Here is a 13,882-nt window from a genome sequence, read left to right as displayed (position 1 = left end):
AAAAAAAGTTATCTAATTTCATGTAGCTTGAAGCTGAAACATATAAAACTGTGTAATTATAGTAAAATGTGTAAAAAAAAATGTAATGATGAATTGAAATATATCAACAGTGGCAACATAATTCATGAACATTTACACTTTCCATATGCATAGGAGCAAAGGAAAATAATATGTAATTATATAAACATCTTAGCTCAAGTTTCCTTATGTTAACTGTGCTAAATATCTTAGTGCGTCTAGTGTTTCAAGTTAAGTTGTGTTGATAACAATATAGTTCTTCGATGAAAACATTGTCAATCTGCTGTTGCATAACAAGCTGCATTAGGTTAATTGTTGCTGCTCTGGAGTGCCATAGTTTTATTTGTATGTACCTGATTTGATTTCAAAGAGACCAAGTCACTTGCGTAGTATTGGCTTTGCCATTAGTGATACTTGGGACATACCGACACCACTGCAGAAGTGACGAACACATATCTCATTTAACGACTGCTTCTGTTTTAATCACAGTTAACAATTGCTTTATGCGACAACGTTCAGTGATCACTTTGGTTTTTAGGATTTGTTTATCAGTTAATTGTTCGAGAGCTACAAAATGTTGAGTCTACTGTTTTGCGGTCAGAAATATTATTTCCTGATTTCTAGTTGCTTCCAAAAAGGCATCAAATTCTTTTGAAGGCGTGAGGTTATCCTTAGGGAGCTACTCTGCCAGCAGTACACAGCTTATTGAGGAATCTGATACTGGTGGGCCACAATTATGTCCTGCATCTATCATTTCATCATTTTGTTGTTTAGCACCAGAAGCAGATGCTGTGTAAGTAGCAGCTATTATGCCTGGCACTATGTGAGCTGCAGTATTAGCTGGAGATGACAAAGTCACATCAGGTAATGGGAAACATGCGCGCGCCCCCACCCCCCCACACCCCCCTACCCCCCCCCCCCCCCCACCCCCCCACCCCCCCCCCACCCACCCACACACACACACACACACACACACACACACACACACACACACACACACACACAAGCCCGCACACAACTTAATTACTTACATTACAATTTTTAGACATAAAGAATTTTCTAGACTTAACATAGGTTTGAATAGTGTTTGATTCCTTAGGGAAGAAATACTTGAACATGTGATAGACTATCAGTGAATGAAAAATATTATTACTTCATTCCACGTGTCATGTAACTTTTACTTTCTATGCGTGTTTTTTGAAGCAAGTAGAACTTTGTTCTGCTAGACTACCAGAGGTAAATTATAACGTATAATAGAGATAAATGGTTTGAATCTTGATTTCAGGTTTGTTGTTATCACTTGCTTTGTAGCTTCTTTGTATTTACGGTTTCATAAATTTATTGTTGTAAATATTTTCAGTCTGCACTATTGGACCATAAGAAAGATGTAAGTAGCATATTTTTAAACAACAGAAGCAATGTTTTGAATATTATATGCTATTGTATGGATTCAGTAATAATGTATGTAATCAGTAATGTCTATGTACATATTTCCAATGTAATTCTCTAATGCATGGGGCAATTGTAACTAATGTCTTGGTGTGGAAGGGTGGGGGTGAATTAAAAAAAAAAAATAATAATAATAATAAAATAAAATAAAATAAAAATGAAAAAAATTGAAACAGTCAGTATTGCTGTTGAAATGACAGATTTTGTGGTCCATTAGCTTATCATTGATAGTTACTCGACATTTAAGTCCAACTTTAGTTGAAGAGAACTGTAAACAAACCTTCTAAAGAAGCTGAATGTGCAGGGGAAACTATATCCTACCTGTTTATAACATGAGCTGTATCAAATGAGTAATATGACTGGAGATGAAAATGAGAATGGGTATGTTGTAACTAATGAGCAGGTATTGTTCGTTTGAAGAGAATGGTAATGGCTTTTTTCCCATGTGATATGGCCATGGTGTTCTAATATCTTCTATCAGGTTGAATTTCAATATTAGTGGCTGTAACAGAAAATAATCACAGGCAGTCCGCAACATTTTCTGATGTAATTCAGAGTTAATATGATGATGATCTGGATATATTTCACACAGCCCCAAACAACCACTACATGAGTCACTGTAAAAATTATTATCATTGTACATGCACAACGGAGAACCCAAAAGTAACCGGAATTGTAATGCTGCACTTCGTGTACTTGGAGTAGCAGCTTGCGCCACCAGAGGGTTGTAGTAGGAGCTCTGCTGAGTCATTCTGCCACGTGGCGTCACCCAACAGTGAGAAGTGTGGTTTCTTTGGCAGTTCTTTGAGTGTGCATACAGTGCAGACGTGACACGAGGAAATGGCTAGTTCTTACAAGCAGGGTGCGGCAGTGAAGTTTTGTTTCTTGCTCGGCAAGAACGCAGCAGAAACTGTTGCGATGATTCAGAGAGCCTACAAAGACCATGCTCTTAGTAAAACACAAGAGTAAGAATGGTTTTCTGGGTTTAAAAAGGGAGAAATGGTGGTTGAAGATCAGCCCAGTTCCAGTCGACCTTCAACTGCTTGAAGCGAAGACAACATCGACAAAATCCATTATCTCATCAGTGAAGATTGACGCAGGGCAATCGACCAACTCGAGAACTTGTCTGGGTTGTCCTGGAGCTCAGTTCAGCGCATCTTGACCATCGATTTGGGGATGCGAAGAGTGGCAGCAAAATTCATGCCAAAGCTTCTTACCGGAGATCTAAGGGATCGTCGCGTACAAGCCTGTCTTGAAATGAAGGATGGGTTCAAAGATGAACCACATTTTTTCAACAAAATCATTACAGGTGATAAGTCATGGTGCTATAGGTATGATCCAGAAAGTAAACAACAGTCATCACAATGGAAGTCACCTGGCTCACCTTGACCAAAAAAAGCTCTACAAGTGAAATCGAATGTGAAAACAATGTTGATCTTTTTTTTTACATCAGAGGGATTGTACACTCTGAATTCGTCCCTGAAAACCAGACAGTAAACCAACAATTCTATTTGGAGGTTATGAAATGGCTTCGCGGAAGTTTGTCGCAAGAACGTCCGGCTTTGTGGGATTCTGGCGTGTGGTTCCTGCATCACGACAATGCTCCCGCGCACACAGCTCTCAGCATTCGCCAGTTTTTGGCCTCAACGAAGATGACTACTTTGACCCACATGCCCTATTCGCCAGATTCAGCACCCTCGGACTTCTTCCTATTCCCGAGGATGAAAAGAGACTTGAGAGGGAAGCGTTTTGCGGATGTGGAATACATAAAACGGAATGTCATGAAAGTGCTAGCAGGTATCAAAGAGGACGAATTTAAAAGGTGCTTCAAACACTGGAATGAATGCTAATGGAGAGTACTTCGAAGGAGATTAAGGTTGTATTTGAAAAGAATAAAGTATATGCCTTCTAGAAAGAAATTCTGGTTTTTTTGCCCCCCCCCCCCCCCCCCCCCCCTTGTATAAGTGTGCTACTGATGATGCATGGCTCGGTGTAACTGTAGACAGAGTTGATTTTACCTATAGCAGTGTGGAACCTCTACATGTAGTGCTGCATTTAGCTCCATTTTATTGTGACAATTTTCAGGTCTGTAGTTTGCAGTCACTAAACTTCTAGGCACATCTTACCATGTAAATTGTAAACAATGCTTAAATTTTCCAAGGTAACATTGCCATCATATCCAACTTTGTTAGTGTTCTCCCACTCTGTTGCTGATTTATAAATGTGTGTATGAGATTTATATTTCAAGAATTGCTGTTGTTGTGACTTGATGTCCGCAGCTCATGGTCTAATGGCTAGCATTGCTGCCTCTGGATCACAGGGTTCAGCGTTCAATTCCTGACTGGGTTGGGGATTTTCTCTGTCCTGGGACTGGGTGTTCGTGTTATTGTCATCATCATCATCATCATCATCATCATTCGGGACAGTGGCTTGATTGGACTGTGTAAAAAAAAATTGGACTGTGTAAAAAAAATTGGACTGTGTAAAAAAAATTGGACTGTGTAAAAAAAATTGGGCTGTGTGTAAAAAAAATTGGGCTGTGTGTAAAAAAAATTGGGCTGTGTGTAAAAAAAATTGGACTGTGTGTAAAAAAAATTGGACTGTGTGTAAAAAAAATTGGACTGTGTGTAAAAAAAAATTGGACTGTGTGTAAAAAAAAATTGGACTGTGTGTAAAAAAAAATTGGACTGTGTGTAAAAAAAAATTGGACTGTGTGTAAAAAAAAAATTGGACTCTGTGTAAAAAAAAATTGGACTGTGTTAAAAGAAAAATTGGACTGTGTTAAAAAAATTGGAATTTGTATGGGCACTTATGACAGCACAGTTGAGTGCCCCGCAAACCGAACATTATCATCATTGTGACCTGGCAAATGTAACAGCTCCCCCAGATACTTGTCCTGTTATAGCTGGGTATGAAGTGAAGTGAAGTGTTAGTCAGGGAATTTAAAATCGTAGTTTGCTACTTCTCCACTTCCAGTAAGATCCTTTTTTTCTTAAATCATTGAGTCTACTGTTCTCTTTACGTTGCAAGGAATAACTGTATATATTTGTGGTTGTTTTCAAAATGTGTTGTTATCATGCATGCTGCTATTATTTTGGGTACTTATTATTTGACACTGAAATACAAAGTTTAGCAAATTGTTAAAACTGTATTCAACTATTTACCTGAGTATTATAAAACTCAAGATGTACTGTTAATGTAACCATTGCTAGTTGTTTGTCACCAATAATTTTTACTGAAGGTCTTAAAAAATGTTGTAATGTTGATGTTTATGGCATAGCATGTGTTGGGCTTTCTCTTGGGGCACTTTATATGCATTATCAAGAGCTCTGCAGAATTTATTTTGCTCTTTCCATTTGTACAAGGCATATTGCTATGATGCAGTCAATAAATTAAAACACTTTTTATACTAAGGCATGTACTGGCGGCTGGAAACATGTGTAATATGAGTTTTCTCTCTGTTTGTAGACTTTTGGACTGGTATCCAAGAATCCCATATTGAAAAACATCACTGATTACTTAATTGAAGAAGCTTCAGCAGAGGAAGAGGAACTCTTGGGGCACAGTTCTGAACAAGAAGAGTCTCAACAAACAGAAGAAACAGCGACAGTGGAGCGAGATGAAACTCTTATAAAGGTGCAACAGTAAATATGAACTCTTCCTGCCATTCCTACCCTCCCTCCGTCTCCCCCTCACCCTGTCCTCCCCCCCCCCCCAACCCATCTCCCCACCACCTCCCCATCTCCCCCCCACCACCCCGTCTTCCCCCCCCCCCCCACCACCACCACATCGACTCCCTCCCACCACTACGTCTCCCCAACCCCACCCCCATTTCCCCCCACCACACCACACCACACCACACCACACCACACCACACCACACCTCACCACCACCACCACTACACCACGTCTCCCCACCACCACCACCACCACCACCACACCACGTCTCCCCACCACCACCACCACCACACCACGTCTCCCCACCACCACCACAACCACACCACGTCTCCCCACCACCATCACCACCACCACAACCACACCACGTCTCCCCACCACCACCACCACCACCACCACCACACCACGTCTCCCCACCACCACCTCTCTCTCTCTCTCTCTCTCTCTCTCTCTCTCTCTCTCTCTCTCTCTCTCCACCCTCTATTCCCTCTCCCCCTCCCTCTGTTCAGTTGAAAGAATTCGTTTGTTTGTTTGTACCACACACTGGCACAAAGGCAGTTTTATTTATGTGTCATCATTGTTACAGGTGCTCGACAAACTACTTTTATATCTGCGTATTGTTCACTCTGTTGACTACTACAATCACTGTGAATATCCAAATGAAGATGAAATGCCGAACAGATGTGGTATTATGCATGCCCGTGGCATTCCTCCATCTTCCAAGGTATGTATCACATTGATACAAACTTGCCATTGAATGGTGGCTTACAGTATTATCTCAGTAAACCAAGTACATTGATTTACTTTCCAGGTTACACCACAGGAGCTGAGTGATTATTGCCGTACATTTGAACAGAAAATTGCATCATTCCTCCAGCCAATCACGCTGATTTCAGATGAAGAATATAACAAACTTGGGCATAAAGATCCTGACATGTATCCTTTCTCATTTTGGTTTTGTCATTGTCATTGACTTTTTGTTAGCAGTCCATCATTGTTGAATTTAGATGTTATGATGAGAGGAAAGAAGTGATATTTTTCTTGTTTTGGGAAAAATTCATTTGTAGTATATTTTGCATTACCTTCTTTTCACATCTATGGCTACATGAGTACTCTGCAGTTCACAGTTAAATACCTGGCTGACAGTTCATCAAACCAACTTCAAGACAACCTCTCCAACATTATACTCTCAAACAGCATGTGGAGAAAAAAGAACACTTAACTCGTTCCATGTGAATTCTGCTTTCTCTTATTTTATGATAATGGTAACTTCTCCCTATGTAGGTGGGCCCAACAAAATATTTAAACATTTTAAGGAGAAAGTTGGTGATTCAAATTTTACGTGGAGATCCTGCCACTACAAAAATGTCTTTTGTTTTAATGATTGCCCCAATTCCTGTATCATACCTGTGGCACTCGCCCCCTGTTTTGCGATAATACAAATTGAGCTACCCTTCTATGAACAATTTGCGTGTTTCCCATCTATCCTATGTGCTGTGGATCCCACACTGCACAACAATACTTCAGAGGAGGACGGATGGATGGGTGTAGTGAATGCAGTCTCTTTCTTTAGAAGGCCTGTTACATTGTTTAAGTGTTCTGCCAATAAATCAGTTGTTTCCAACATCATTGTCTGTGTGATCGTCCCAATTTTAAGATATTCATAATTGCAATCCCTAAGTATTTAGTTGATTTTACAGCCTTTAGATTTGTGAGATTTATTGTGTAACCAAAATTTAGCACATTCATTTTGGTACTCATGTGGATTACTTCATACTTTTTATTATTTAGAATCAATTGCCACTTTTCGCACTATTCAGATATCTTTTCTAAATCATTTTTCTATTGGTTTTGAAGAACTGACAACTGTAGAAGACATGGCAGCATCATCTGCAAATAGCCTAAGAGAGACGCTCGAATTATTTATATAGATCGGGAAGAGCATAGGGCCTCTTCCTTGGTAAACAGTAGATACTTTTTACGTTCTCCTCAATGACTTTTCATGACTTACGTGATGCTTCTGACAGCAAATCATGAATCCAGTTGCACATCTGAGGCTATACTGTGTAGCCATGCAGTTTGAATAGAACTCTCTTTTGAGCAATGGTGTAAAAAAGCCGCCTGAAAATCTAAAACTGTGGAATCAGTTTGACATCCTCTGTCGATAGCACTCATTACTTTGTGAGAGTAAAAAGATAGTTGTGTTTCACAAGAATGATATCTTCTGAATCTATGTTGACTATTTGTCAATAAATTGTATTCTTCAAGATGATTCATAATGTTGGAATGCAGTTTATGTTCCAAAATCCTACTACAAATAGACGTTACTGATACGGGTCTGTAATTCAGTGGATTACTTCTATTTCCTTTCTTGACTATTGATATGGCCTGTGCTACTGTGCTACTGTACTGTGTTTAGTTACGGATATTTTGACAAGTGAGGTGTTGTACTGTGTGGAGCAGAGGGAAAGCGTGTTTTTTTTTTAATCAGTAGTACTTGGTGATGGGTGAGGGTATTGACTATAAGTGGTCGTTGGCAGATAGCTGAGACAATGCAGTTTGTCACTATCGAGCATTGGAGAACAGAGAATCATACGTTCACGGTTGAGCAGTTCTTTAGAAACAGTGATTCTGTTGTCATGACTCTATGTTTTTTCTGTCGAAAGTTTAATGTCGGACATGCATTTAGGAGCAGTGGATCCGTGATGAAAATGGAACCACCTGGTCTTCCCCGTTCATTCTGAACTCCAGAGTGAGAACGGCAGTTTTTGCTAGTCTGATTCGGTCTACTAGGCGACAGGCTATATTATTGGGCGTATTATGTCATTTGCTTCATTGCATCTTACATCGTGATCTCAGATTTCACCAGTACAAAATAATGATTGTCCAGAAGCTAAGTGAAATTGATTTTGTGCAGCTTGAGAATTTTGTGTACGGTGGATGCTATTCTTATGAAAAATGTAGGTATCCTGTTATTCATGAGTGATGAAGCCCATTTTCACCTAGGTAGTTAAGTTAATGTGCAGAGCTGTCAATACTGGTGTTGGAGAACCGACATGAACTACACCAGAAACCTCTCCACAACCCAAAAGTAACAGTTTGGTGTGTTATCTCCAAGATAAGGATTCTAGGACCTTACTTTATTGAAGAGGAAGGAACCACAGTTACTGTGACATCAGCACAATACGTTGAAGTGTTACACAGCTTTCTTTGTCCAGAATTTGAAAGAAATTGAACGACAAAGTGTGGTTCCAACAAGATGGTGCCACAGCTCACACTGCGAGAGCATCCATGGAAGTAGTTTGACAAATGTTCCCAGGACATCTCATTTCACGGCATGGCAATCTGTCACCCAATCTGTCGATCTGTGACTTTTTTGTGGGGCTGCTTGAAATCAAATGTTTGAATAAACCCTGCACCATCAGTGATCAGCAGCGAAAAACATGCGTTTTGTCTGCTTCGTCTTGTATATGATTCCTAAGTCTGGAGCTATTGTATCACCATACTCTGAAGGGACCATGATTCGTATGCTGCCCAGACTGGAGGCCTTGCATTTATTAAGTGATTCTAGATGCTTTGCTACACTGAGGAGGATATCTATGTCTAAATTACTGATGTTTTTCATGATTTGATTTCTAGATATTTACTTCATCGCCTTTGTTCAAGGAATTTCAGAAAAGTGTTTTTATTACATCTACTTTAGTGGCACTGCCATCTGTAATGTTACCGTTGCCATTGTGCAGTGAATGTATTGTTTGCTGTTTGCTGCTAGTGTGCTTTACTTATAACCAGAGTGTCTTAGGGCCTTCTGCCAGATTTTGAGACAGACATTCATTGTGGAAACTATTAAAGCATCTTGCATTGAAAATTGCGCTAACTTTGAGCTTCTGTAAAACTACACCAATCTTTAGGATTTTGCATTCTTTTCCAGTTGGTTCTGCAACAGTTTTCTGATCTCTTTTGTTCATCACTGAGCATCAGTACCATCTCTTATTAATTTATTTGGAATATATCTCTCCAACTGCCATTGATACTGTTTCTTTGGATAAAAACCACATCTGGTCCACACTTACATAGTCAGATTGGAAGGAGTGGAGAACCTCTCTTCGGAAAGGCGCAGGCAGAATTTTTATCTGTTTCTGTAAATAGATACGTTTTATATTTAGTTTTGGTGGGTTTCGATGGTACAGTATTTAGTCTTGCTACAAGAACCTTGTGGTTATTAATTGCTGTATCTGTTATGATTCTCCAAATTTGCTCATGATTATTTGTTGCTAGCAAGTCAAGTATGTTTCTGCAACCATTCACGCTTTGAGTGGGCTCCTGCACTATATATTCAAAATAGTTATCAGAGAAAGCATTCAGTATGATTGCAGCCGATGTTTTATGCCTATTGCCACCTTAAAACATGTATTTTTGCCTACAAATCGAGATTAGATTGAAGTTGCTACCAATTATAATGTACGAGTGGGGTACCTATTTGAAATGAGACTCAAGTTTTATTTGAACTGTGTCATCAAGTTGAGGGGTCGGTAAAAGGAGCCAATTATTAACGTATTCCACTTGTCAAGTATAACCACTATCCATACTAACTCACAAGACCTATCTTCTTCACTTTCACAACAAGGGAAAATACTTCTGACAGCAATAAACACTCCACCACCAACTGTATTTAATATATCCTTTCTGAACTTGGCTAAGTCCATTGCAAAAATTTCGGCTGAACTTATCTCCAGCTTTTGCCAGCTTACCATACCTGTAACGATTTGAGCTTCAGTGCTTCCTGTCAGCACTTGGAGCTCTGATTCTTTCTGAACACAACTATGACAGTTCACAGCTACAATAAAGATTGTTGCCAGATCTACCCTCATCCTGTGTGTGCCGTGCATCTTTGTGGACTGATGCCTCTCTAGCCTAAAAAGATTCAAAGTCTCGGCCACACATCCCCAGCTACCTGTATAGCCACTTCATCTGTGTAGTGGACCCTTGACCTAGTAACCAGAATGTGAAAATTCACCATCCTGTTGAGCAAGTCAAGGAATCTGCAGCTTACACGGTTGCAAAACCATGTTAAGCCTCTGATTTAGACCCTACACTCAGCTCTGTGCCAAAGAGCTGCAACTGGTCCTCTTGATAATGCTACATATTGTGAGCTCCACCGTCATCTTGCAAGCAAGACTGATAGTCTCTATCACTACAGCTAACTACTCAAAACTAGATAGGAACATTTCTGATCCAAGGACACACATTGTTGGTACTGACATGAGCCACCACCCACAATTTGCTGCAATCTGCGCTCTTCAAGGAACCTGGAACCATCTGTTCTGCACGTAGGGTGACTCCTCCTGGAATGCATACAGACTGCACACTGGATACCTCCCCTCATTGGCAGCCATATCCCTAAGAAGCTCCATTACACACCTAACATTGGAGCTCCCAACTACCAGTAATCATACCCTCTGTGAGACGGCCCAGATATTGTGGTCTGAGAGGTTGCCCCTGAAGAAGGGCAAACAACTGCACCTGACTCAGGACGTTTGTCGGACACAGACAATGCATGAAACCTATTCGGCAGACAAATAATGGAGGTCCTCCGAAAGTTTTTCGCAACGTGCCACACCTTGCAATGATTCCCACTTGACCCAGGTTGAGGAGTCAACCTCGAAAAGCGCAATATGTGGCAGCCTCAATAGTGGACTGATCGATGGACATTTGGGGCGTCCATCAGATCCTCAGGTCTGGCCTGCCACAACGATGCCCATTGGCAACAGCCCTCAAGCTGCATTACCGAAGCCAGCATTGCCTGGAGCTGTGAGTGAAGTATCACCAACTCACAACTCAGCTAGCATCTGAACACAGCAATCGCACTCCCTATCCATACTAAAGACAGCAAAACGTACTCTGGACAGTTATTAAAATGCGGAACTGTGCCTAATAAATACACAAACACGCACAAAATTTAGGAGTTTAAACCAAAGAGCACAGAGGCTATTCAAAATAAGTTGCTTCGTATAACAAGCTGTGTCAACTCACAAGCAGCACAGTGTACTCAATGGTGCACTTCAGTGCACTGCTGCAATAAAGCTACCACTGAACTGACTTACATGAAATAAGTTGTTTGTATAAAGTAAGTGGCGTGGTAGCTCAATGAATAAATGTCATGCTACTAAATCCTAGGCCCAGAGTTTGGCCCACAGTTGGTCCTAGGATACAGTTTATTACTTATTACATGTGATAATGATTTATTAATATGAAAAAATACTAAGTTTCACTATAGTTTTAAGTTACACTGTAGCAAAAGGTGGCAGAAAAAAGGGGCAGACCATTTCCAGTAGGATTATGCCTAAAAAAGCACTGCAATGTTCAAATCAGCCTTTGGGATGGGAGCAAATTTAAGCTTTCTTCTTGTGTACAACAACAGCTTAGTTCATAGCAAATTGCCCATGTACAACATATGTACTGGAGCTTTGTCATTTTTTGCTAGCTAAAGTTACAGTTAACTAGAAACAAGTCAGTAGTGGCCGTAAAGTCATCAGAATTATTTAGATTCCTATACTCCCAGCAGCTCCTACAAAAAGTGGAAATGCTCAGTATATACCTGTGATAATGTAGTTTTAACTGTACTAATACATCGTTACATATGTACGTGCATGCTATACGCTTACATACATGGAAACCCCTATTTTACATTTTCGTATGATCCAGGCGTAAAAAATGCTAAGTTGAGGGAAATGCAGAATTGAGAAAAACTTTAAAACCCACAAAATACGAGCAAAAACATATGTAATTGGCATACATGATCAGAAACTGTAATCCTGTCCAATATGTTGTACAAACTCCGTATAAGGGAAGGAAATTAAATGTAGAATACAATATTTGTACAACAATTAGTGGTAATGAATTTAATTAATTCTTAAATAGTTACAGGTGTATTACAGCAAGTGAAAGCTCATCAAAAAATTTAAATTAGTAGTTCGGTACATGTCAGTCGAGTTATTTTCCTGCATGCTACAATCACAAATTGTACAGCAAAACATGGGCGAGGTCTTTTCTTTGTGCTCACCCAGAAAAACAGCAAAAGTTGATGAACGTGATGAATTGAACCAAAAACTGTGAAGTACTGCAGAAGACCTTAGGATCTCAACATGTGGGTGTGTGTATTTTCCTTCTGTAGCCAGTGGCGGTGCAGTGTACTCTGGTGACGCAAGCAGAGTAACCTGTAGTGTTTGCTTGTAAACTTTTCCTTGTTAATTGTGCTGAGTGGTCAGAAGTGGGATCAAGTAGACTTCACACTGCTTTATCAAGTTGTGGCGTCACTGGTGGGCTTTTGACTATTGATTTTAGTGAGCAGTTGCAAAACGACCCATGTAAAGGCGCGTTGAAAATGCCCCACAGACATGTCACACTTTTTATTAAATGTCAGTTAATAAAGCATCAAAGCTTGTAAGGCGTCAAAATGTATTATGATAAACGAGGCATGAGACAAAATTTATGTATTTAAGCCATAATGTAAGGTGTAACATGGTGGTTTACTGTGTCAGAGGTAGAAGCTTCGCATTCTGCTACTTGCTACTATCCCCCCCCCCCCCCCCCCCCCCCCCCCCCCCCCAACCTTGCCATCCTAGTGTTTTAACATATTGTGGATTATTGTCATGAATGTAATGCAGTTATATTCTGCTATATTTGATGTTACTTAATATTTCCATGTGATAAGAGAACAAAGGATGGAATAAATATTTGGCTGTTTATTTCCGAATAGGTGGTGATTTCCGAGTGTGTCGTTAGGCAGGAACCGAAGAGGATGGCTTATATTGCTGCTTGTTTCACTCATAGCAGTAAAATTTATATTCTTCCTTGTTACAAATACTTCACTGTTTTTATCCGAATTTGTGGCGGTTTCTGAGTGTGTGGTTAGGCACAAGTCACAGGGGACACCTTTAATTGCTGAAACTTAAATGAGCAGCAGTAAAATTAATACTTTTTTGTTCTTTTAAATATTTAGAACTTTGTTTCCAAATATGTGGTGATATCTGAGTGAGTGCATGGTAAGGCAGGAACCTGAGAGGAGAGTTTAAGTTGTTGCAAGTGGAACGATGAGCAGTAGCACTCATATTCTTCTTTGTTACAAATATTTTGCAAGTTGCACAAGCACAAACACATTCCCATAAAGAGTTCTCACTACAATTGAAATTCTCCTGTAACTAACACATCCATAAACATCGACTCAACGCTACTGAAATCAACAAATCGACAGCCTAATTCCTTGTCACCTTCACTGCACCTCTACACTATGTGATCAAAAGTATCCGGACACCTGGTTGAAAATGACTTACAAGTTTGTTGCGCCCTCCATTGGTAATGCTGGAATTCACTATGGTGTTGGCCCACCCTCAGCCTTTATGACAGCTTCCACTCTCGCAGACTTGTTCAGTCAGGTTCTGTAAGGTTTCTTGGGAAATGGCAGCCCAATCTTCACGGAGTGCTGCGCTGAGAGAGGTATCGATGTCGTTTGTTGAGGCCTGGCACGAGGTGGGCATTTCAAAACATCCCAAACGTGTCTGTAGGATTCAGGTCAGAACTCTGTGCAGGCCAATCCATTACAGGGATGTAACTGTCGTGTAACGTCTCCGTCATAGCACTTGCACTTTGAACAGATGCTCGATCTTGTTGAAAGATGCAGTCGCCATCCAGCTTATGAGTTGCCGCATGACCATGAAATCCAAGTTTTCTCACCTCTCGCC

General features: G+C 40.2%; 1 protein-coding gene across 9 annotated transcripts in view; it reads left to right on the top strand.

Moving 5' to 3' along the window:
• LOC124609023 (serrate RNA effector molecule homolog) overlaps positions 1-13,882 on the top strand; it is a 199,970-nt gene that overhangs the window by 164,934 nt on the left and 21,154 nt on the right. For 8 of the 9 annotated variants that reach the window (XM_047140040.1, XM_047140038.1, XM_047140042.1 and 5 more), the window contains 4 exons: positions 1,379-1,405; positions 4,936-5,103; positions 5,728-5,865; positions 5,953-6,077. In XM_047140040.1, coding sequence (XP_046995996.1) covers positions 1,379-1,405; positions 4,936-5,103; positions 5,728-5,865; positions 5,953-6,077 — 458 coding nt within the window. The remainder of the gene's footprint in view (positions 1-1,378; positions 1,406-4,935; positions 5,104-5,727; positions 5,866-5,952; positions 6,078-13,882) is intronic. The other variant, XM_047140041.1, reaches the window with a different exon arrangement.

This window comes from Schistocerca americana, chromosome 1 (genome assembly GCF_021461395.2).
Source record: "Schistocerca americana isolate TAMUIC-IGC-003095 chromosome 1, iqSchAmer2.1, whole genome shotgun sequence".
Lineage (NCBI taxonomy): Eukaryota > Metazoa > Arthropoda > Insecta > Orthoptera > Acrididae > Schistocerca > Schistocerca americana.
The sequence above is the reverse complement of the archived record's forward strand: the minus strand, read 5'-3'. Positions and strand labels throughout refer to the sequence as shown.